Raw genomic sequence first — 26055 nt, 5'->3', positions numbered from 1 at the left:
AGAGGGAGGTGTTCAGGCTCAGTAGGCTCAGCTTTCCAATCAGTTTCTGAGGGATGATTGTGTTGAATGCTGAACTGAAGTCTATGAACAGCATCTGAACATATGTGTCTTTTTTGTCCAGGTGGGTTAGGGCCAGGTGGAGGGTGGTGGCCATTGCGTCATCTATTGAGCGGTTGGGACGGTACGCAAACTGCAGGGGGTCCAGTGAGGGGGGCAGCAGGGTCTTGATATGCCTCATGACGAGCCTATCGAAACACTTCATGATGATGGATGTGAGTGCAACGGGACGGTAGTCATTTAGGCAGGACACTGAAGACTTCTTTGGCACGGGAACGATGGTGGCGGCCTTGAAGCACGTTGGAACTACTGCCCAAAATCAGACTCTACCATTATAGTTACTGTGCTGATTATTAACTAAGGATAAATGTTATCTTTATTTGTCATATGTACTTGAAGCATACACTGAAATGTGTTGTTTGTGTCAAATCAAATCAGAAGTGATTGCGCTGGGCAGCCTGTAACTGTCTTAATAGTCATCGTACAGCACAGAAACTGGCCCTTCAGCCCAAATGGTCCATGCTGACCACAGCATCCTCCCTGCCAGTTCCAGCTGCACATATGAAGCGCATCATGTTTCCCCTTCCCCTCCATATAGTTATCCAAATGCCTTACAAATGCTGCAATTGTACCTGCCTGTAGCTCATTCCTGGTACTCACCATCTTCTGTGCGAAGAAGTTACCTCTCAGTTCTTTTTAACTCGCTCTCAACTTGTACCTGTGGCCTGTAGTTTAAGGCTCTCTAACTATGGGGAAAAGGCTTTGACCATCCACCTTATCCATACCACCACAATTTTATCAATTCTATGATATTTGTCTTATTCTCCAATAAATAAAGATCCAGTGAGGCCAACAGTTCTCTATAACTCAGGCTCTCTAGTTCAGGCAGCATCTGTGTAAATTCCTTCTGACCATCTCCAGTTTGACAATGTACTTCCAGTGCCAACATAACATGCCCACAATTCACTAGTCCTAACCGTACGTCTCTGGAATGTGAAGGGAACGGGAACACCTGGGAGAACCCACACGGTCACAGGGGAATGGACAAACTCTTTATAACCCCCATCATACAGCTGTAAGGCGTTGCACTAGCCGTTACTCTGCTGTTTCACCCCAGAAATTACATTCACTCTGATGACATGTACTGTAGGAAGCAAAGCGAATGTGAAATATTTTCCTTTATGTAATCAAACAAAACATTTCAGCTTTGCAGGCGAAGAATATAGGCACTTACTTGTGTAGACAGATATTGTCACAAAGCTGCTGTTCAAATTCTGAGGAATATTGGTAAGAACAGTTATGGTGTAATTAGTTCCAGAGCTAAGATTAAATATAGCCGATTTATTTTCTTCTTCTCTATAAGTTGTACTATTTGATGCTTGAGCCATTTGGTATCTGACAATAAAAGTGTATTCTCCAAGATTCATGTCTTCTGGTGTCTCCCAGCTAAAATGAAGTGATGAATTAGTGACAGCGGTCACTACTATGTGTCTGGGTGGTGAAGGAACTGTGAGAGAAATAAAATTACATCATGGTAAATATTGTTTGGAAAATGAATGCAATTTACATCCTTTCACTGTGTCATGGGCAGAATTCCCTGAAAATTGTTGATGGAGCTTTCCATGAACTAGACTGAAATACCCTCAACGGGACAGGGGGAATTGTCAAGTAAAAGGAATGGAATGATAACAGTGCTTCAAAATCACTAGCATCAAGTCCAAGATCAGATTTATAGTTAGAAAGGTGAAAAATCAACTTATCCTCATCTAGGTGAAAGGGGTCTTTACAATGAGCTGAAAGCATTGTACTTTAAACATAAGTATATAAGAAATGGCATAGGAGTAGATCATTCATCCTCTGAACGTCAATTTCCTGCTTTCTTCATTATGCAAATGTACATAAAATTCCAATAATCTGCCCTCCAACTTTTCATCAAATGGAATGTTTTGACATTTGGACTATCTGGTTTTATTCTCCAAATTCTATTTAAGCCTACTGGGGTTCCATTTCCTGCAGTCCTGTTAAATTCATTGAGGCTTTGTTCTAATGCTCCTTTTAAATTTACTGGATCCCTATCCCCACACTCCCATGAAACTGATTGAGACCATATTTTATGCCTTCTTGAAATTCTCTAGCCCCATTGCTGTGCTCACTTTAAACTCACGCAGGAACGTTGTTCCATGCTCACTCTGGACTCACTGGTGTCCTGTTCTCACAGTCTGTCACCAGGCCACTAGTTCCTGTACTCCCTTTAAACCTATGTCCTCTCTGGATAATTTATTATATTTCTGAGTCACTTCCAAAAAAGTGAATTAAAGTATCTTCGGTGGACTACTATGAGGAGTACTATTCAACAGAAAAGAAAATCTGTCCATTTGCACATCACCACTGAAGTATTGAGAGCGCTGGATTATTATGACTTTTAATATTACTTTAAAATCTGTCATTCTGTCATGAATATAGCTCTACCTCTAGAGGTCTCTGCAGTTGAGAATTCCTCCGCAGTCTCTCAAAAGAGATATGCCTCTTCCTCTCAGTCTAAAATGACAGATCCCTTATTTTAAAAGGGATTTAAAACAATTTTATTTTAAAACAATCCCGAAGTTCTAGGTACTTTCTCTAGGCCTAACAGCCTTTCAGCAACTTACATGTTTCCACAAGATTACCTCTGCTGCTCCAATGAACATAGGTTAAATCTATTTGTGGTGAACTACATATACCAGTCTGGACACGCCCCTGCTGACTGCTCCTGCGGCTCCTCCCACAGACCCCTGTATAAAGGTGATTGAGGCCTCAGCCCAGGCTCTCAGCCTCCAGGATGTAGTATGGTGGTAAACCACTGCTTGTTCCTTCTTCCAGTCAATAAAAGCCGATATCTCGCCTTTACGTCTCAGTGTGAGTTATAGATGGTGCATCACTATTAACCTTTCTTCTCATGTTAATCCCTTCATTTTATAAATTATCCACGTGAACCTTCCCTGCACTGCTTCCAATGCACATACATCCTTCCACAACTGCACAGGGCAAAACTGTTTGCATCATTCCAAGTGTGGTCTTACCAACATCCTATAAAGTTGCATCAAACATACCCCCTGCCATGAAAGATAACATTTCATGAAACTTCTTAACTGTTTGATGAAACTGTATGCTGTATTTTTGTTTCATATTCTAGAATTTCTGGATCTCTTTGTAGATTCTATCTAAACAATGATTTACATATTTCTTCTTTCTTCCAGAGTGGATAAACTCACATTTTATCCTGGGGACCTAGGGAAGTGCTGGGCCGTTTTACTACAATGCTCTGGTTTTTGAGAAACAGCCAAGTACGTAGAGCTCGGACAGATCAAAAATTGTGTCATCATGGGACTGTTACGAAGGGATGCCTGAGCATGGGCCACCGCGATCTGGGACAACTGGCCAGAGGTCTGTTCCTCCTTCGTCTCTGAAATGAGGATGACATGGACAGCCTGGTCTCCTTGGTCTCTCTAGCCACAAGGCTAGATAATCGACTTCGAGAGCGTCTGAGAGAAAAGACCGGTCACCCCGTTCCTCGGGTCATTACACGGCCCACCTTACCATCTTCAACCAGCTCAAACCTGTCTCTCCCTTCCGTTCCTTGCAGAGCTCCCGTTCCTACTGTCCTCACCGTGATACAACAGTTCTCCAAGATGGTGCACTTTGTAGCCCTCCCTAACCTCCCTTCTGCTCAAGAAACCACAGACCAGAGTAGAAGAAGGCAGAATCATGAGAGAGGTGATAGGCCCTCTTCCTACCCTGCCAAATGCTAAAATGCTATACCCTATTCCCAGATCCACCGCCTCCACTGCATCTGCTCCCAGGATGAGGCTTTCCATTCAAGGACATCTCAAATGTCCTCTTTCTTTAAGGATCGTGGTTTCCCTTCTGTCATCATCAATGATGCCCTCACCCGGATCTCCTCCATTTCCCGCACTTTGGCCCTCACCCCATCCTCCTGTCACCAGAACAGGGACTGTGTCCCCCTTGTCCTCACCTACTACCCCACTTGCCTCTGGATGCAGCATGTTATCCTCTACAACTTCCACCACATTAAACAGGACCCCTCAACTAAGCGCATATTTCCCTCTCTACCCCTCTCTGCTCTCCGCAGGGATTGGTCCCTCTGCAACTCCCTGGTCCACACGTCCCTCCCCACGGATCTCCCATCTGGCACTTATCCCTGCAAGCATAAGTGCTACACCTGTCCATACACCTCCTCTCTTACCACCATTCAAGACCCCAAAGAGTCCTTCCAGGTGAGGCAACACTTCACTTGTGAATCTGTTGGGGTCATCTATTGCATCCGGTGCTTCCGGTGCGGCCTCCTCTTCATTGGTGAGACCCGATGCAGATTGTGGGACTGCATCGTTGAGCACCACCACTCCTTCTGCCGCAACAAACAGGATCTCCCGGTTGCCACCCACTTCAACTCTGCTTCACATTCCTGTTCGGATATGTCCAAACATGGCTTCCTCTACTGCCATGATGAGACCAACTCTGGTTGGAGGAGTGTAAAGGGGGTTTCTTTTTTTTTCTTTGTTGGGAAAGGGTTTCCTTTTGTTAACTAGCAGGAATGCTAATTTACTGATAACGAGAGTGGTATTCCTTTGTAAACCAAATGGGGATTAATGTTCTTTCTTCTGAGTCTGTAAGCTTTTGTTGACGGGCTTTTGGGCAGATCGGCGCGAGGGGGTCGAGAGAGAGGACGCAATGCTCTAAGCTGGGCGAGGATCGGACCCCAAAGGGGGGTCCGAGGCCGGGAGATTCTCCGAGAAGGAGGTGGGGGATGAAGCTAGATGTGCTTGGTTGACCACTCGGAGGGTCCTGAGCTGTTTGGAGAGTCGAGGAGTTCGGAGGGTCCTGAGCTGCGAGTCGAGGAGTTCGGAGGGGATCGAATGGTGGCCAGAAGACTTCAGTAATTGAGCTCCAACGGTTGTGCACGAAGTGGTTTGGACTTTGATAAGTTTGGCGCCTTTTCTTTAATTTTCTCTTCATATATACTGTATCGTTATTAATCACTTAGTTATAGTAACCTTTATAAATTGTACTCATTTAATCGCATATGGTGTACTGTCTGGTTTTGGGCGAGGCGGGGGCATCACACAGCATCCACACCAGCTGATTACCCAGTTTGGCGGGGCCGAAGGCTGCTCCCCCTAGACAAGAACGAGCTGAGCCAGCCTGAGGCGACCCAGGGGGTTACATTGTGGGGTGCTCGTCCGGGGTTGATTTCTGTGGAAGCTGTGTGATCACGCTCTTTAAATTGTGTCTGCGGCGAAGAGCTGGTGTGCCTTTGTGGGTGTGCGATTGCTGGTTATCGCTGTGTGTGTGTTGGGTGGGGTGGTTGCTGTTGGTAGCAATTGTCGTTGTTCGAGTTCCGACTAGTGCTGACGAAATGGTGGTGGGACCATGGGTTGTCCGTACTGTTTGGAGATTGAGGAGTGACAGGTTGGGATGTTTCAGCAGTGGTGGGCTCCGCCCGGTTATTGGAATAATGTCCAGCCCTAAAGGGGCGGAGGCGTGGGCGGAGCGGACCTCTCAGTTGTTGGGTGAGTGGCAGTGCTTGGCTGAGGAAAAGCGACAGGGACGGGTTGAAAGTTTGAGTAGGCGGGCTGGTGACTTTGTTAGAACTGTTGGGCGCAATTACCTCGAAGTGACCGCTGCCAGTTCTGGGAAAGTGTGGGAAAATGCGTGTGGTTCGACTGGAAGTCAAATGCCGCAGCTGGGGGGCTTATTATATCTGTGGCAGGAGATTGGTGGGAAGTTTTTAGGGTATCCCTTTTTGCCTAGGGGGGCAGATAAATTGCTTGTGGTACCAAGGGGATCTGTCAAGGGGATCAGTTGTTCCGTTGATTCGAGAGGTGTCGGGAAACTTAGAGGAGGCCCAGTGGGGGAACGGCTTGGGGTCTCTGGGGGAGCACGTTCCCAGCAATGTACCAAGGAACTCCCGAAAGGAACAGAACCTATTCCTGAAGGCTTAGAGGGGCCACGCGCACAGGTGTTGTTACGGATGGATGGAAGTCAAGTTAAAGCCATCCTCGGCACCGGGGCGCCGGTGAAGTTGCTGTACAGTTTGTTTCATAACCGTTATTGGAAGCATTTACCCTTGACAACATTGAGGACACTGGAGATTTGGGGTACCAGTGCCGGTGATTATCCAGACAACGGTTGTTGGTCAGTGAAAATGGAGTTCTTAGAGGCAAATGTGGAGGGGACTGAGGTTCATGAATCGTTAATGCTGATGTGTCCGGACCCTGTTGAGACGGGCAGCGTTTCTGTTCTAGAGAGAACCAATATCCTGCTGGTGCGCTTGGGAGCCTGCCCGGAGGAGGCGGGTGAGCGCTGTTTGGAGGCATTGTCGATGCACCCAGGGTTTCGAGCTGCTTGTGCGGACATGTGTAGCAGCATTGGGCTGATACCGAATTCAAACAAGAGCCAGTGGTGGTACGGCCTGGGGGAAGTATCTGAGGGTGAGACCCTCTTCGTGGACGCTGCGAAATACCACAAGGGAGGGGAGTTGACTGCTGAAGACACCTCGGAGAGAGAGAGGTTGCGGCGACTGGCCCCTACAGCCGTGGAAGATGTAGGCAGCGTGTGTATGGATTGTATTGCGTTGAAGAGGCGCACTGTCAGTGACCAGAATATGGCCCTGAGGGTCAGAGAGGCAATGGCCTGTCTGAGTGGTGTGAAGTGGTTTAAGGTGCTGGATCTGAGGAGTGGATGTAGCCAGATCCCGATGAGTGGGGCCAGCAAGGAGAAGACGGCCGTTATAAATTCCCTAGGGGTCTTCGGGTCCGAAAAGATGCCACAGGGCATATCTGGAGCCCTTGCAACCTTCCTGCGGGGCAGGTGGAAGACCATAGGGGATGTGGAGGCATTTGGAGTTTGGTGTATGTGGATGATCTCTTGGTATTTGCATTTGCCTCAGGAGAATATGAAGTGAGGTCGTTGCGGGAGCAGCTGAGAACTACCGAGTTAAAGTGTTTTCGGGACACGTGCCAGGGCTGGCGAAGGTCGCAGCTCATGAGAGACTGTCTCTACGGAATCAAGTTTGAAAGGAAGACGGAGAGACTGGAGAAAGTGATCTGGAACCATTCGGAAGACTTACAAGTTGGAGAGAATGAAGAAAGTTGTCTGACTGAGGGTAATAGCAAACTGAGAACCCAGAGAGGGGAGTTTGCGGAGGTGAAGAAATTACAGACGAATCTCAGAAGAGAGAAGCAGAAGCTTGAAGGGAACCTGAAGATGACCATCGACAGTTCAAATGAAGTGCAAAACCTGAAAGTTGATCTGGAAGAAGTCATGAGGAAGAAAAAGCTGGAGAGAAGTGCAGTGAATACTGAACAGGAGGCTGAAGAGACTGCGGGAGCAGTGCAGGCCACGTGTTTCCGTTTGGAGAAGATCAAACAGCAGCTACCGATCACAGGAATGAGGAAGAATACAGATTCGATGGATGATGTGCTGGATGTGTGGTACATGCTGCCTTTTGCTGACTTTCCCTCGATTGAGGAAGAGACCTTTGGCCCTTCTCCCATTGAGTCAGGTGTAGCGGGGAGGGTTAGCTGTGTGCAGTGTGGGGCATGAGTGAGAGGTTGAGAGAGGAGTTGGTAGTGGGCCCAAGGTATCCCCAGTTGTGTCCGAGCCTGAAGGGTTTAGGTGAGGGGGTACGGAGGCCTCAGAAGGGTTAGGGAACTCCCAGATAGTTGGCCTAAGTAGCGCCTGAGGAACAGGGCGTGAGGGTTACTGTGTGGGGAGGAGATGTCACTGTTTGTGCTTGGGTTACGGTGTGTTGGCAGGAAAGGTGGCGAGTTATTTAGTAGTCATGAGGACATGACTTTTATTTGGTGGAGGAAGTGTGTAAAGGGGGTTTCTTTTTTTTTCTTTGTTACTGTTGGGAAAGGGTTTCCTTTTGTTAACTAGCAGGAATGCTAATTTACTGATAACGAGAGTGGTATTCCTTTGTAAACCAAATGGGGATTAATGTTCTTTCTTCTGAGTCTGTAAGCTTTTGTTGACGGGCTTTTGGGCAGATCGGCGCGAGGCGGTCGAGAGAGAGGACGCAATGCTCTAAGCTGTGCGAGGATTGGACCCCAAAGGGGGGTCCGAGGCCGGGAGATTCTCCGAGGAGGGGGGGGGGGATGAAGCTAGATGTGCTTGGTTGACCACTCAGAGGGTCCTGAGCTGTTTGGAGAGTCGAGGAGTTCGGAGGGTCCTGAGCTGCGAGTCGAGGAGTTCGGAGGGGATCGAATGGTGGCCAGAAGACTTCAGTAATTGAGCTCCAACGCTTGTGCACGAAGTGGTTTGGACTTTGATAAGTTTGGCGCCTTTTCTTTAATTTTCTCTTCATATATACTGTATCGTTATTAATCACTTAGTTATAGTAACCTTTATAAATTGTACTCATTTAATTGCATATGGTGTACTGTCTGGTTTTGGGCGAGGCGGGGACATCACACAGCATCCACACCAGCTGATTACCCAGTTTGGCGGGGCCGAAGGCTGCTCCCCCTAGACAAGAACGAGCTGAGTGAGCCTGAGGCGACCCAGGGGGTTACAGGAGCAACACCTCATATACCATATGGGTTGTCTCCAGCCCCTTGGCATGAACATTGAATTCTCCAGCTTCTGGTAATTCCCTCCTTCTCCCTTCTCCCATCCCAGTTTCACTCTGCCTCCTCCTCCAGCTGCCTATCACCTCGATGATGATTCTGCCTTCTTCTACTACATAGTACTTTCACCTTTCATTCCTTCTTCTCCTTTCCTGCCTATCCACTCCCTGCTTCCCCTCCCCGACCCCTTGATCGTTCCTCTAATTGGTTTTTAACCTGATCCCTACCAGCCTTCTCCTTCCCAACTTCCCCCCACCTTCTTCATAGGCCGCCTGCCCCCACCGCCTTCAGTCCTGATGAATTGTCTCAGCCCGAAACGTTGACTGCTCGTTTCCATGGATGCTGCCCAACCTGCTGAGTTCCTCCGGCTTGTTGTACGTTGGATTTTTTTCTGCTTGGCAACATCCCCATCCCCAATAATTAAATATTGAATCGGGGTCAAACAATCAGTGTTAGTGAAATACTGGAGATCAAGTTCCTGAATCATAGTGATTTCACATCTCAAACTTGGCAATCAATGCTTAAGGATGTATTCCACATTTATCATTTCTGATACAAAAGAAATTCAATTAAAACTGTTCTTCACACTTTGTACATACCTGTTATACCCTGCACATTGGCAGAGGTAACATTGAAGGGTCCACTGCTTGTAATCACTGTGACGCTGTACACACGACCAGGTCGAAGATCAGTGAAAGTTACAGATGTGGAATTTCTACTGCTGACTGTTTGTACTGACGTATAATTTACACCTTGAAGAGTGATAAAGAACAGCTCCACGTTTCCAGGTGGTGGAATCCAGGAGACAGACAATCTATCCACTGTCCCATTGCTGCTAACACTGATGTTTGCTTCTGGTATCTGTACAGGTTCTGTGGGATGAAAGAAAAGATGGGATTTTCCAGGAGGTTTCAGACACAGAACGTAACGTGGTGTAAGGTAATTATGTTCATCACAGCACAGGACCATCTCAGCAGATGAGAAAGATATTGAATTTAGTTAAATTAATAAGGAGTAGTTGCAAGGATTATACAATTAAAATCACTCAAAACATGAAGTAAACACAATGGCAGGAAATTTGCAACAGATTCGGTAGCATCTGCAAAGAGAATGATACAGGTCAGACTGAAAGGAGGACGTCGATACCGCAAGCTAAACGTGGGATCTCAGTCTTTGGTTTCTAGCACAATTGCAGTGAAGCTCAGAGCAGGAATGGGACAGAATATCAAAGTGACACACATTTAATAAGATTGAGAAGTGGTGTTCAGGACTTTGATCTTGTGTTCTTCAGTGGAAATTAATGATTTATACAATTTACTATAGAGGGAAGCCACCTTCTGCTGTACTTACTTGTGTAGCTGGATACTTCTCTGGAATCAGACTGGACATTGGCTACAAGTGTGATAACGGTGAAGGTGTAGTTGGTTCCAGCGGTCAGACCGCTCACAGTAGCATTTTCAAATTTTACAGTTTCATTTTGAATGATAATGGCAGGTTCTGAAGTTGTTTTTGTCACTACCAGATAGCGATAGTCATCTTTATATCCTATTGGTTGTTCCCAATTCAGTGTTATGGAGTCAGTGCCAACATAGTCAACTTGTAGGCTGTTCACTACGTTTGGTTCTGTTGGGGAAAATAAATTAATTTTGCTGATTATCTTTGAAAACCAATTGCTGGTGATAGATGTATTTTATGAACTGAGAATAGCTCAGATTTGATGGTTAATGTAAAACAGATGGTGGTAAGTTTTCATTGTACTTCTGCATCCAAACCCATTTTCATGGGCACTCGTCTCCCCACCATTGAGGAAATCTTCAAAATGCTTTGCCTCAAATGGCGGCATCCATCATTAGGAATGTTAACCATTTTGGACATGCCCTCTTCTCATTACTATCACCAGGAAGGAGTTGCAGGTGACTTAAGACACACCCTCAATATTAAGAAACAACTTCTTCCCTTTCACCATCAGAATTCTGAATGGTCCATGAACGCATGAACACAACCTCAATATACCTTTTTTGCACTATTTATTTAATTCATTTTCATTGGAACTCAGAGTAATTTTTTTAATGCTTTCAACCATTGTACTGTTACAAAACAACCAATTTCAAACATACGTCAATGACAATAAACCTGATCCTGATTCTGAGCTGTGATCTCAAAAGCTACCCCTTAAATGCATACTTGAACTGCACAACTAAAGCACTTCTTAGCTACTTTCTATACCATGGCCTAAGTAATGCTCCTGAACGACAGAGACTATACTATGTGTCTTGGTTCACAAACAGGCTCTTGATAGTCCAGGTCAACCATATCACTAATTGTAAATGCAAAGAGTCATCAAACTTCCCCGTGCACTCCCTCTGCTCCCAGGCAATGTGCAAAAGTAATGCTGGAGCAAAGTTATTTGGAAGGCCTGTCCTGTAAACAGACCATTGTTCAGTGCCAGAAATATATCATGATCTAAACAGGTGGGCGAATGGTGATTCTTTTTTACAGCTTAAGACTTATTATATTTCTTACCTTGGCTTCCTTTCAAATGGAAGCATCCACATCCAACTTTGATTGCTGAAACTGATGATTAGTTTGGCTGCTAAGTCTAAGCATCAGTGGAGAGAGATCTCAGATGTCTGAGATCTGATGAATTGCATCCATCCCAATTTAGTACCACTTCCTTTTTATCAACCTTCAGGTGAATGGTATGCATCTACAGCCAAGAGGCATGCTTTGTACTGAGTTAAACTTGTGTACATTAATCTTACTGTAAGAACACTAATGGAGTTTCCTTTTTTTTCCATAGACTTTTCAGGTTTCTGTAATAGCAGATCCCAGTCAACTTGAATGGGCAACGATATCTCCTCCAGAATCTCCATCAGCACAAGTGCACCACAGGTCTGTGGGCTTATTCGCCTGTTCCATTCCCTTTATGCTTATGACTGTGTGGATAAGCACAAATTCAATGCCATATTTACGTTTGCTAACAAAATCATTTTTGTTGGCTGAGTCAAAGATTCAGACGAATCAGCTGAGAGGAGGGAAATTGAACATCTTGGTGAGTGATGGCACAGTAACAACCTCTCACTCTACATCGGCAAGGCCAAGAAAGTCATAATTTACTACCAGATGAAACCAGACGTCCATGAGTCAATCCTCAATTGGGATCAGGTGTGGAGAGGGTCAGCATCTTTAAATTGCGTAGTTTTCAGACGAGCTGTCCTGGGTTTAACACATACGTGCCATTACAAAGAAAGCCTGGCATCACCTCTATTTTCTGAGAAGTTTGTGAAGATTCAGCGTGTCATCCAAAACTTTCTCATTTTTCTATAGTGGAGTTTATATTGACTGGTTGCATCACAGCTTCGTATGTAAATGGATATGGCCCAGTCCATCACGGGAAAGATACCTCCACTCTTCTGCACATTTATACGTAGTGCTGTCGCAGGAAAGCAGAAACCATCAACTGGGACCTCTACTATCAAGGCCACGTTCTCTTCTTGCTGTTCCCATCAGGAAGGTGGTACAGGAGTTTCAGTAGCTATACCACTTGAGTCCAGGAGGAGTTATAAAGGAAGAAAACAGGTTAATAGAAGAATGTGGGGGAAAAGTCATAAATTGGAGCTGTTGTCAGAAGAGGGAAGAGAGGTTTTTAGTCTCAGCGTTGATTTCAGTTAATCATGCTAACTGGCAGTTGGGTGAGCCCCGAAATAAGGAAGTATGTAGCAGACTGATTGGATTGGCTCAGAAAATTGCTTGGAGAAGTTTCAGGCCTCTCATGACGATTCCTTGAAGTGTCAGGAATGTGTAGAGGAGATATCAACATTCTTCTGGCACCTGCTACTGTCACTTTGTTCCGATTTGGCCCAAGTTTGGAGCGAAGGACACTGAAGTGGGTCAATAGTTCACAGACTTTAATGCAACGAGAGTTAGAAGGAAAAGAAATCAGTAAGTGCTAGGCCAAACAGGGTCATTAACTAAAACTCTCAAATGGAAAACAAAGCCTACACTGCAGCTCAAAGGAATAACTAAGTATGAAATTAATACCACTAGTCTTCCAAGTCAGCTAACTCTATAGTCCAATTTTTCAGGCAAGCCATAATACAAGTAGACAGCGAAATGTTGCTGTGCTTTGCTCGGGTCTTGACAAGAGTTAAAACAAAGAGAATGCAGTTAAATACCATCACAATGTGATAATAATTAGCTGACACATGCATATTGACGAGCGCAATTGCCGTAGCTGCTGCGCTGCTGACTCATGGGTGTGACAGCCCACCCCTCCAAAAGCATTGCCCTGTGTCTGCTGGAAGTCCTTGATGAGTGACTTGTCCAGGATCTAAGAACGTTCTTCTGGACCACACCCATCTTTGTCTACAAGGTATTGGACCTTACCATGTATCTGGCGAGATGCCAGGTGGAGCCAGGGGAGAGGTACTGACTGACTTGAGCTGGGAAGCATGGAATACAGGGTGGATCTTCATTGATGCTGGTAGATGCAATCTATACAATACCTTGTTGACAGTTTTTTCAACTACAAATGGTCCCGCGTAGTGCGTTGCCAATTTGCGCCTCTCGACCATCAGTGGAAAATCCCTGGATGTCAACCAGAACTCTCCTGGCTTGAATGGCCTTAACTGTCAGCGGAGCTGATCAGTCTGCCGGGAGTTCTGTTTGTGGGCGCGTAGGATAGAAGCCCTGGTACGTCTCCAGGTGCACTTGTAGTGCAGCATCAGCTGTTCAGCAGCAGGAGCTCCTACATCATTCTTCTGATCGGAGAAGAATGGCAGCTGGAATCCCTTCTGGCATTCGAAGGGAGACATATTGGGGGAGGATGACTGAAGGTTATTGTCGGCGATCTCTGCCCAAACCAATTGGGAGCTCCAGGACATGGAGTTGGAAGAGGCAAGGCAATGCAGGGTTGTCTCTAACTCCTGGTTCACTCTCTCCATTGGACCATTTGATTGTTGGTGGAAAGCAGATGAGATGCTGGCTGTGGCTTCTACAAGAGAGCAGAATTCCTTCCAAAAGTGGGAAGTGAACTGTGATCCACGATCAGACACTATGTCTTGAGGAAAGCAGTGGAGCCTGAAGACACGTTGAAGCATGTGTGTGGCAGTTTCACAAGCTGATGGGAGCTTCATGTGGTCAATGGAGTGGGCAGCCTTGGAAAATCAATTCCTGAACTGTTATTTAAGAACTAAGGAAATCTTTGCTAAACCATCTTCGACAAACAACAAATGGGATTCCAATATTCACCTACTGCCCAAAATCAGACTCTATCATTATAGTTACTGTGCCCATTATGAACTAAGGATAAATGTTATCTTTATTTGTCATATGTACTTGAAGCATACACTGAAATGTGTTGTTTGTGTCCAATCAAATCAGAAGTGATTGCGCTGGGCATGCTGTAACTGTCCTAACAGTCATCATACAGCACAGAAACTGGCCCTTCAGCCCAACTGGTCCATGCTGACCACAGCATGCTCCCTGCCAGTTCCAGCTGCACGTATGAAGCGCATAATGTTCCCCCTTCCCCTGCATATAGTTATCCAAATGCCTTACAAATGTTGCAGGTGTACCTGCCTGTAGCTCATTCCTGGTACTCACCATCTTCTGTGCGAAGAAGTTACCTCTCAGTTCTTTTTAACTCGCTGTCAACTTGTACCTGTGGCCTGTAGTTTAAGGATCTCTAACTATGGGGAAAAGGCTTTGACCATCCACCTTATCCATACCACCACAATTTTATCAATTCTATGATACTTGTCTTATTCTCCAATAAATAAAGATCCAGTGAGGCCAACTGTTTCCCATAACTCATGCTCTCTAGTTCAGGCAGCATCTGTGTAAATTCCTTCTGACCCTCTCCAGTTTGACAATGTACTTCCAGTGCCAACATAACATGCCCACAATTCACTAGTCCTAACCGTACGTCTCTGGAATGTGAAGGGAACGGGAACACCTGGGAGAACCCACATGGTCACAGGGGAATGGACAAACTCTTTATAACCCCCATCATACAGCTGTAAGGCATTGCACTAGCCATTACTCTGCTGTTTCACCCCAGAAATTACATTCACTCTGATGAAATGTACTGTAGGAAGCAAAGCGAATGTGAAATATTTTCCTTCATGTAATCAAACAAAACATTTCAGCTTTGCAGGCGAAGAATATAGGCACTTACTTGTGTAGACAGATTTTGTCACAAAGCTGCTGTTCAAATTCTGAAGAATATTGGTAAGAACAGTTATGGTGTAATTAGTTCCAGAGCTAAGATTAAATATAGCCGATTTATTTTCTTCTTCTCTATAAGTTGTACTATTTGATGCTTGAGCCATTTGGTAGCTGACAATAAAAGTGTATTCTCCAAGATTCATGTCTTCTGGTGTCTCCCAGCTAAAATGAAGTGATGAATTAGTGACAGCGGTCACTACTATGTGTCTGGGTGGTGAAGGAACTGTGAGAGAAATAAAATTACATCATGGTAAATATAGTTTGGAAAATGAATACAATTTACATCCTTTCACTGTGTCATGGGCAGAATTCCCTAAAAATTGTTGATGGAGCTTTCCATGAACTAGACTGAAATACCCTCAACGGTACAGGGGGAATTGTCAAGTAAAAGGAATGGAATGATAACAGTGCTTCAAAATCACTAGCATCAAGTCCAAGATCAGATATATAGTTAGAAAGGTGAAAAATCATCTTATCCTCATCTCGTGTGAAAGGGGTCTTTACAATGAGCTGAAAGCATTGTTCTTCAAACATAAGTATATAAGAAATGGCATAGGAGTAGACCATTCATCCCCTGAACATCAATTTCCTGCTTTCTTCATTATGCAATGTACATAAAATTCCTATAATCTGCCCTCCAACTTTTTGTCAAATGGAATGTTTTGACATTTGGAGTATCTGGTTTTATTTTCCAAATTCTACTTAAGCCTACTGGGGTTCCAGCTCCTGCAGTCCCCTTAAATTCACTGAGGCTCTGTTCTAATGCTCCTTTTAAATTTACTGGATCCCTGTCCCCGCACTCCCACAAAACTGCGTGAGACCTTATTTTAAGCTTACTTGAAATTCTCTAGACCCCATTGCCGTGCTCACTTTAAACTCACACAGGACCGATGTTCCATGCTCACTCTGGACTCAGCGGTGTCCTGTTCTCACAGTCTGTCACCAGGCCACTAGTTCCTGTACTCCCTTTAAACCTGTCTCCTCACTGGGTAATTTAAAGTATGTTGGGTGGACTATTATGAGATGTAACATTCAACAGAAAAGAAAATCCGTCCATTTGCGTGTCACCACTACAGTATTGAGAGTGCTGGATTATTACAAATTTTAATATTACTTAAAAATTTGTCATTCTGTCATGAATATAGCTCTACCTCTAGAAGTCTCTGCAGTTGGGAATTCCTCTGCAGTCTCTCAAAAGAGAAATGCCTCTTCCTCTGAGTCTAAAATGGGAGATCCCTTATTTAAAAACAATCCCCAAGTTCTAGGTACTTTCTCTAGATCTAACAGCCTCTCAGCAACTTACATGTTCCCACAAGATTACGTCTGCTGCTCTAAAGAACACAGGCTAAATCTATTAACCATTCTTCTCATGTTAATCCCTTCATTTTATGAATCATCCACGTGAACCTTCCCTGCACTGCTTCCAATGCACATACATCCTTCCACAATCATTGAGGACAACACTGTTTGCATCATTCCAAGTGTGGTCTTACCACCATCCTATAAAGTTGCATCAAACATACCCCCTGCCATGAATGTTAACATTTCATGAACCTTCTTAACTGTTTGATGAAACTGTACGCTGTGTTTTAGGTTCATGTTCTACAATTTCTAGATCTCATTGTAGATTCTATCTAAACAATGATTTACATATTTCTTCTTTCTTCCAGAGTGGATAAACTCACATTTTATCCTGGGGAACTAGGGAAGTGCGGGCCGTTTTACTACATTGCTCTGGATTTTGAGCAACAGCAAAGTACGTAGAGCACGGACAGATCAAAAATTGTGTCATCATGGGACTGTTACGAGGGGATGCCTTAGCATGGGCCACCGTGATCTGGGACAACCGGCCAGAGGTCTGTTCCTCCTTCTCGTCCTTCGTCTCCGAAATGATGATGACACGGACAGCCTGGTCTCCTTGGTCTCTCTAGCCACTAGGCTAGATAATCGACTTCGAGAGCGTCTGAGAGAAAAGACCGGTCACCCCGTTCCTCGGGACATTACACGGCCCACCTTACCATCTTCAACCAGCCCTAACGTCTCTCTCCCTTCCGTTCCTTGCAGAGCTCCCGTTCCTACTGTTCTGGTGAGTCAGACGACACTCCCTTCAGTTCCCCAGATCTGGATGCAGATCCCGGCTATCGTGAATCATCAACAACAGTCCCTGTGCCTAGTTGGATTCTGGTGCAGAGGGCAATCTGTTGGATGAAGAATTAGCCTCCCAGTCCAGAAGACCTCAAGAGCCATAAAATACCTACCTGGAGGCGCGGGAACTGGATGGAAAACTGCTGGCTCGGTTGACCCACGGTATGCCATCCCTGACCTTGATTCTCTCCGGAAAGCATCGGGAGGAGGTATGACTCAACCTCATTCGTTCGCCTCAAGCCCCTGTAGTTCTAGGATCCCATGGCTGAACCACCACAATGCCCACATCGACTGTTCTACCGGGAAATTAGCCAGCTGGAGCCGGTTTTGCCACGCCAATTTCCGCGGTCAGCACCATCTCCCAGGGGGACTACTGCTACTCAGCCTGTCTTGGTCTCCCTCGACTTGTCCAGAGCCCCACAGAGTACCATGTCCTGGGAGAGGTATTCAGGAAACAATGGGCTCTTTCCCTGCCTTCGCACTGCCCGTATGATTGTGCCATTGACCTTATCCCGGGGCCTCATTACCCACCAGTCATCTTTATAACCTATCCCGACTGGAGAGGAAGGCCACGGAGAAATACAATAGCGAGCCCTCACGGTGGGCATAATTAGACCTTCACCCTTCCTGGTAGGTGCCAGTTTCTTCTCTGTAGAAAAGAAGGATAGGTCGCTTCATCCTTGTTTTGATTACCGAGGCCTAAACAACATAACAGTTGAAAATAAGTACCCACTACCCCTCATTAATTTGGCATTTGAACCACTTCTTGGAGCCACCATCTTCTCGAAGTTGGACCTTCGCAATGTACACCATCTAGTCAGTGTGAGGGAGGGGGATACTATGACTCGGCATGTTCCATCTGTGCCTGTTGAAAAGCCTCTCATCGGCCACCTATAGGATTACTATGTCCTCTAACTGTCCCTGGTCCTCCCTGGTCGCAAATTGCACTAAATTTCCTTACCGGTCTACCCCCTTCCCATGGAAACACCACATCCTCACCGTGGTAGACCGGTTCTCCAAGATGGTGCACTTTGTAGCCCTCCCTAACCTCCCTTCTGCTCAAGAAACCACAGACCATAGTAGAAGAAGGCAGAATCATGAGAGAGGTGATAGGCCCTCTTCCCACCCTGCCAAATGCAAAAATGCTATACCCTATTCCCAGTTCCACCGCCTCCACTGCATCTGCTCCCAGGATGAGGCTTTCCATTCAAGGACATCTCAAACGTCTTCTTTCTTTAAGGATCATGGTTTCCCTTCTGCTGTTATCAATGATGCCCTCATCCGCATCTCCTCCATTTCCCACAGTTCGGCCCTCACCCCATTCACCCGTCACAACAACAGGGACCGAGGTCCCCTTGTCCTCACCTACCACCCCACCAGCCTCCAGATCCAGCATATTATCCTCTACAACTTCCACCACATTCAACACGACCCCTCCACTGAGCACACATTTCCCTCTCTAGCCCTCCTAAGCACACCTTTCCCTCTCTAGCCCTCTCTGCTGTCCGCAGGGATCGGTCCCTCTGCAACTCCCCGGTCCACACATCCCTCCCCATGGATCTCCCACCTGGCACTTATCCCTGCAAGCGTAATAGCTACACCTGTCCATACACCTCCTTTCTTACCACCATTCAAGACCCCAAAGAGTCCTTCCAGGTGAGGCAACACTTCACTTGTGAGTCTGTTGGGATCATCTATTGCATCCGGTGATCCCGTTGCAGCCTCCTCTACATTGGCAAGACCCAACGCAGATTGAGGGACCTCTTCGACAAGCACCTCCACTCCGTACGCCGCAACAGACAGGATCTCCTGGTTGCCACCTACTTCAACTCTGCTTCATATTCCCATTCCGATATGTCCATACATGGCCTCCTCTACTGCCATGATGAGACCAAACTCTGGTTGGAGGAGCAACACCTCATATACCGTCTGGGTAGTCTCCTGTCCCTTGGCATGAACATTGAATTCTCCAACTTCCGGTAATTCCCTCCTTCTCCCTTACCCATCCCAGTTTCACTCTGCCTCCTCCTCCAGCTGCCCATCACCTCTCTGATGATTCTGCCTTCTTCTACTACACAGTGCTTTCACCTTTCATTCCTTCTTCACCTTTCCTGCCTATCCCCTCCCTGCTTCCCCTCCCCGACCCCTTGATCGTTCCTCTAATTGGTTTTTAACCTGATCCCTACCAGCCTTCTCCTTCCCAACTTCCCCCCACCTTCTTCATAGGCCGCCTGCCCCCACCCCCTTCAGTCCTGATGAATTGTCTCAGCCCGAAACGTTGACTGCTCGTTTCCATGGATGCTGCCCAACCTGCTGAGTTCCTCCAGCTTGTTGTACGTTGGATTTTTTTCTGCTTGGCAACATCCCCACCCCCAATAATTAAATATTGAATCGGGGTCAAACAATCAGTGTTAGTGAAATACTGGAGATCAAATTCTTCAATCATAGTGATTTCACGACTCAAATTTGGCAGTCAATGCTTAAGAATGTGTTCCACATTTATCATTTCTAATACAAAAGAAATTCAATTAAAACTGTTCTTCACACTTTGTACATACCTGTTATACCCTGCACATTGGCAGAGGTAACATTGAAGGGTCCACTGCTTGTAATCACTGTGACGTTGTACACACGACCAGGTCGAAGATCAGTGAAAGTTACAGATGTGGAGTTTCTACTGCTGACTGTCTGTACTGACGTATAATTTACACCTTGAAGAGTGATAAAGAACAGCTCCACGTTTCCAGGTGGTGGAATCCAGGAGACAGACAATCTATCCACTGTCCCATTGCTGCTAACACTGATGTTTGCTTCTGGTATCTGTACAGGTTCTGTGGGATGAAAGAAATGATGGGATTTTCCAGGAGGTTTCAGACACAGAACGTAACGTGGTGAAAGGTAATTATGTTCATCACAGAACAGGACCATCTCAGCAGATGAGAAAGATATTGAATTTAGTTAAATTGATAAGGAGTAGTTGCAAGGATTATACAATTAAAAACACTCAAAACATGAAGTAAACACAATGGCAGGAAATTTGTAACAGATTTGGTAGCATCTGCAGAGAGAATGATATAGGTCAGACTGAAAGGAGGATGTCGATACCGCAGGCTAAACGTGGGATCTCAGTCTTTGGTTTCTAGCACAATTGCAGTGAAGCTCAGAGCAGGAATGGGACAGAATATCAAAGTGACACACATTTAATAAGATTGAGAAGAGGTGTTCAGGACTTTGATCTTGTGTTCTTCAGTGGAAATTAATGATTTATACAATTTACTATAGAGGGAAGCCACCTTCTGCTGTACTTACTTGTGTAGCTGGATACTTCTCTGGAATCAGACTGGACATTGGCTACAAGTGTGATAACGGTGAAGGTGTAGTTGGTTCCAGCGGTCAGATTGCTCACAGTAGCATTTTCAAATTTTACAGTTTCATTTTGAATGATAATGGTAGGTTCTGAACTTGCTTTTGTCACTACCAGATAGCGATAGTCATCTTTATATCCTATTGGTTGTTCCCAATTCAGTGTTATGGAGTCAGTGCCAACATAGTCAACTTGTAGGCTGTTCACTACGTTTGGTTCTGTTGGGGAAAATAAGTTAATTTTGTTGATTATCTTTGAAAACCAATTGCTGGTGATAAATGTATTTTATGAACTGAGAATAGCTCAGATTTGATGGTTAATGTAAAACAGATGGTGGTAAGTTTTCATTGTACTTCTGCATCCAAACCCATTTTCATGGGCACTCGTCTCCCCACCATTGAGGAAATCTTCAAAAGGCTTTGCCTCAAATGGCAGCATCCATCATTAGGAATGTTAACCATTTTGGACATGCCCTCTTCTCATTACTATCACCAGGAAAGAGTTGCAGGAGAGTTACGACACACCCTCAATATTAAGAAACAACTTCTTCCCTTTCACCATCAGAATTCTGAATGGTCCATGAACGCATGAACACAACCTCAATATACCTTTTTTGCACTATTTATTTAATTCATTTTCATTGGAACTCAGAGTAATTTTTTTAATGCTTTCAACCATTGTACTGTTACAAAACAACCAATTTCAAACATACGTCAATGACAATAATCAATGATCCTGATTCTGAGCTGTGATCTCAAAAGCTACCCCTTAAATGCATACTTGTTCTGCCCAGCTAAAGCACTTCTTAGCTACTTTCTATACCATGGCCTAAGTAATGCTCCATGTTGTGCCAACTCATTCAATCCTTAAAAAAAGTACTAAACCCACACTACCCCATAAACCTCCATTTTTCTTTCATCCATGTGCCTGTCCAAGAGGCTCATAAATACCCCTAATGTTTTCGCCTCCACCACCATCCCTGTCAAGTCATTCCAGGCACTCACAACCCTCTGTGTAAAAAACTTACCTCTGATGTCTCCCCAAAACTTCCCTCCCTTAATTTTGTACCTCTGCCCTCTGGTGTTTGCTATTGGTGGCCTGGGAAACAGGTACTGACTATCCACCCTATCTATGCCTCTCATAATCTTGTAGACCTCTATCAAGTTCCCTTTCATTCTTCTACGCTCTAAAGAGAAAAGTCCCAGCTCTGCTAACCTTGCTTCAAATGACTTGTTCTCCAAACCAGGCAACATCCTGGTAAATCTCCTCTGCACCCTCTCCATAGCTTCCACATCCTTCCTATAATGAGGTGACCAGAATTGAACACAATACTCTAAGTGCGGTCTCACCAGAGATTTGTAGAGTTGCAACATGATCTCTCTACTCTTGAACTCAATCCCCCTGTTAATGAAGCCTAGTATCCCATAGGCCTTCTTAACTACCCTATCAACCTGTGCAGCGACCTTGAGGGATGTATGGATTTGAACCCCATGGTCCCTTTGTTCATCCACTCTCTTAAGTAACTGACCATTAAATCTGTCCTCAGTCTTCTGGTTTGACCTTCCAAAATGCATCACCTTACACTTGTCCGGATTGAAATCTATCTGCCATTTTTTCTGCCCAAGTCTGCAACCTATCTATATCCTCTTGTCACCTTCTATCACCCTACAGCTCCATCCACAACTCCTCCAATCTTAGTGTCATCCGCAAACTTACTCACCCATTCTTCCGCCTCTACTTCCAGGTCATTTATAAAAATCACAAATAGCAGGGGTTCCAGGCCAGATCCCTGCGGCATTCCACTAGTCATTGACATCGAGGCAGAATACTTTCCTTCCATAACTACCCTCTGCTTTCTTTCTTTAAGACAATTTTTTATCCAAACAGCCAAAGTTCCACTAATCCCATGCCTCATAACTTTCTGGCTGAGTATCTCATGGGGGACCTTGTCAAATGCTTTGCTAAAGTCCATGTAGACCACATCCACTGCCTTACCATCATCAATTTCAGATATCATTTATCCAGAGTAGATAAACTCACATTTTATCTTGGGGAACTAGGGAAGTGCTGGGCCGTTTTACTACATTGCTCTGGTTTTTGAGCAACAGCCAAGTATGTACAGCTCGGACAGATCAAAAATTGCATACATCATGGCACTGTTAAGGGGGATGCCTTAGCATGGGCCATAGTGATCTGGGACAATCGACCAGAGGTCTGTTCCTCCTTCTCCTCCTTTGTCTCTGAAATGAGGATGACACGGACAGCCTGCACTCTTTAGTCTCTCTAGCCACTGGGCTACGTAATTGACTTTGAGAGCGTCTGAGAGAAAAGACCGGTCACCGCGTTCCTCGGGCCATCCCACGGCCCACCTTACCATCTTCAAACAGCCCTGACCTCTCTCTCCCTTCTGTTCCTCGCAGAGCTCCCGCACCTACTGTTCTGGTGAGTCAGACGATGCTCCCTTCAGTTCCCAGACCCCAATACAGATCCCTGCTATCATGAATCAACAACAGTCCCTGTCCCTATCTGCCTTGGTGGATTCTGGTGCAGAGGGCAATCTGTTGGATGAAGAATTAGCCTCCCAGGCCGGAAGACCTCGGGAGTCATAAAATACCCCTCTTGAGGCCCGAGAACTGGATGGAAACCTGCTGGCTCGGGTGACCCACTGTATGCCACCCCTGACCTTGATTCTCTCTGGAAAGCATCGGGAGGAGGTATGATTCAATCTCATTCATTCGCCTCAAGCCCCTGTAGTTCTAGGATCCCATGGCTGAACCACCACAATGCCCACATCGACTGGTCTACCGGGAGCATAGCCAGCTGGAGCCCGTTTTGCCACGCCAACTTTCTGTGGTCAGCTGCATCTCCCAAGGAGACTACCGTGACCCCGGCTGTCTTGGATATCCCTCGACTTGTCCCGAGTCCCCACAGAGTACCATGACCTGGGACAGGTACTCAGGAGACAATGGGCTCTTTCCCTGCCTCCGCACCGCCCGTATGATTGTGCCATCAACCTTCTCCCCAGGGCCTCGTCACCCACCAGTGATCATTAGAACCTATCCCGACCGGAGAGGAAGGCCACGGAGAAATACAATAGCGAGCCCTCACGGTGGGCATAATTAGACCTTCACCCTTCCTGGTAGGTGCCAGTTTCTTCTCTGTAGAAAAGAAGGATAGGTCGCTTCATCCTTGTTTTGATTACCGAGACCTAAACAACATAACAGATAAAAATAAGTACCCACAACCCCTCATTAATTCGGTATTTGAACCAATTCACAGAGCCACTATCTTCTCGAAGTTGGACTTTCGTAATGCGCACCATCTAGACAGGATGAGGGAGGGGGATACTATGTCTCAGCACGTTCCTTCTGTGCCCATTGAGAAGCCTCTCATCTGCCACCTGCAGGATTACTTCGTACTCTACCTGTCTGTGGTGAACTATGTGCCTGTCTGGACACGCCCCCTGCTGACTGCTCCTGTGGCTCCTCCCACAGGCCCCTGTATAAAGGCGATCTGAGGCCTGACGCTCGGCCTCAGTCTCCAGGACATAGTATGATGGACACTCACTCCTGGTTCCTTCTTCCAGTCAATAAAAGCCGATATCTCACCTTACGTCTCAGTGTGAGTTATTGATGGTGCATCAATTTTATTGACTGGAAGTTTTAAAACATGGAAACCGTTTTGCGTCCGGACCGGTTGGATTTGGACCCTCAAGACCCTGACGCAGCTCTCGCTTTTGAACACTGGCTTGCATGCTTCCAATCGTACTTGGAGGAGGTTCGTGCAACTGAACCCGCCGTTATGCACAGAATCCTACTCTCGAGGGTCACCCCCAAAGTTTACTCCATTATCCAGGACCTGCCGACCTACGATGGGGCACTGGACGCCCTCAAAAGACAGTACCTGCGGCCGGTGAACACCGTCTACGCAAGACATCGTTTAGCTACCTGGCAACAGCGGCCTGGCGAATCGTGCGCTGAGTTTCTCCGAGCACTACAGACGCTTGTAGGACCTTGCGACTGCAAGACGCTCACGGCAGAACAGCATGCGGAGCTGCTGGTGCGAGACGCTTTTGTGACGGGACTGAGGTCAGTGTACATGCGCCAGCGGCTGCTGGAAAATGCCGACCTTACCTTACGCTCGGCGATGGAGAAGGCCAACGCTCTAGAAGCTGCTTTGCATAATGCTGACGCTGTCCAGTCGCGCGATTCCCCGCCGGTTCCGTGGACACCTCAGACCCCACCACCGCGGCTCCCGGGAGCGAATTCGCCAACGCCGCTGCCAGTCGCGATTCCACGAGCTCCCCGACCCTGACCACGGCTGTGGCCCGTCAGAAGCCCGTGTGTTATTTCTGCGGCCATAAAAAACACCCTCGACAACGCTGTCCAGCTCCAGCTGCGGAAAGCGGGGCCACTTCGCCAAGGTCTGTAAGTCTCAACCTCGAGCGGAGTGCAGCGCTGCGGGTGAAACGTGGGGGATGCTCGGATGCTGACCGGGTACCCCGGATGTGAGCGGCCATCTTTGTCGACATCAGCATGCCCCGCCCCCGGCCCTCCGATGCTTACCGGGTACCCCGACGGCGATTCAACTCTGGCCACTGTAACTCTCGACCAAAGAGCCCCACACCAGCTTGCAAGGTCCATGATGGACATCTGGGTGGAGGGGCACAGGACTAGATGCCTGTTTGACACGGGCAGCACTGGGAGTTTTATTCACCCGGACACAGTGCAACGCTGTGGACTCGCAACGCGGCCGGTAAGTCAGAGGTTCCATTTGGCTTCTGGGTCGCAGTCCACAGACATCCGGGCGGGTTGTGTAGCGACATTGGTGGTGCAAGGCACAGTATATCGGGACTTTGAACTGCTGGTCATGCCTAATCTGTGCGCACCTGTGCTATTGGGGCTGGACTTCCAGAGCCATCTCGAAAGTGTGACTATGGTATACGACGGGCCCCTCCCACCACTCACTGTCAGGAATCCTCAGTTTTGTGGGACTTCTTCACATACCCCGCTACTGACCACACACACACACGGGCACACACATCCCATCCAGAACCAGGCCGACAGCTGCGCTACCGACACCACTTGCAGACTCTCCACCCTCAAGATCCCTCCCCCACCACTGTTCGCCAACCTGACCCCTGACTGTAAGCCTGTGGCAACTAAAATCAGGAGGTACAGCGTGGGGGACAGGGCCTTCATTCAGTCGGAGGTGCAGCGGCTGCTCAGGGAGGGGATCATTGAGCCAAGCTCAAGCCCTTGGAGGGCCCAGGTGGTTGTTGTTCAGACTGGGCAGAAAAATAGGATGGTGGTGGACTATAGTCAAACCATCAATAGGTTTACGCAGCTTGACGGGTACCCCCTACCCCGCATCACGGATATGGTCAACCAGATTGCTCAGTACAAGGTGTACTCGACAATAGATCTGAAATCCGCTTATCACCAGCTCCCCATCTGCCCAGAGGACTGCCCCTCCACTATGGCCTGGGCTTCTTTCTCCACTGCGGAGTGCCGAATTTCGGAGCCTTGGAGGGTGCAAGAAAAGAATTCTACTGGTCTGCCTTCCTGATTGAGGGTAGCAGCCAGAGCAAAATCGGAGGCATCACACTCCACTTGGAAGGGAGCAGTCTCATCC

At 46.6% G+C, this 26055-nt stretch overlaps 1 protein-coding gene across 1 annotated transcript in view; it reads right to left on the bottom strand.

Annotated features, from left to right (window-relative positions):
* The window catches only part of LOC132397544 (uncharacterized), a 215824-nt gene that overhangs the window by 124156 nt on the left and 65613 nt on the right, over positions 1–26055 (bottom strand). Inside the window, exons 24-28 of the mRNA XM_059976370.1 lie at positions 20367–20639; positions 19616–19888; positions 14863–15135; positions 10035–10307; positions 9284–9556 (exon numbers count right to left, since the gene is read on the bottom strand). Coding sequence (XP_059832353.1) covers positions 9284–9556; positions 10035–10307; positions 14863–15135; positions 19616–19888; positions 20367–20639 — 1365 coding nt within the window. The remainder of the gene's footprint in view (positions 1–9283; positions 9557–10034; positions 10308–14862; positions 15136–19615; positions 19889–20366; positions 20640–26055) is intronic.

The sequence above is a fragment of the Hypanus sabinus genome, chromosome 7 (genome assembly GCF_030144855.1).
Source record: "Hypanus sabinus isolate sHypSab1 chromosome 7, sHypSab1.hap1, whole genome shotgun sequence".
NCBI lineage: Eukaryota > Metazoa > Chordata > Chondrichthyes > Myliobatiformes > Dasyatidae > Hypanus > Hypanus sabinus.
The sequence above is the reverse complement of the archived record's forward strand: the minus strand, read 5'-3'. Positions and strand labels throughout refer to the sequence as shown.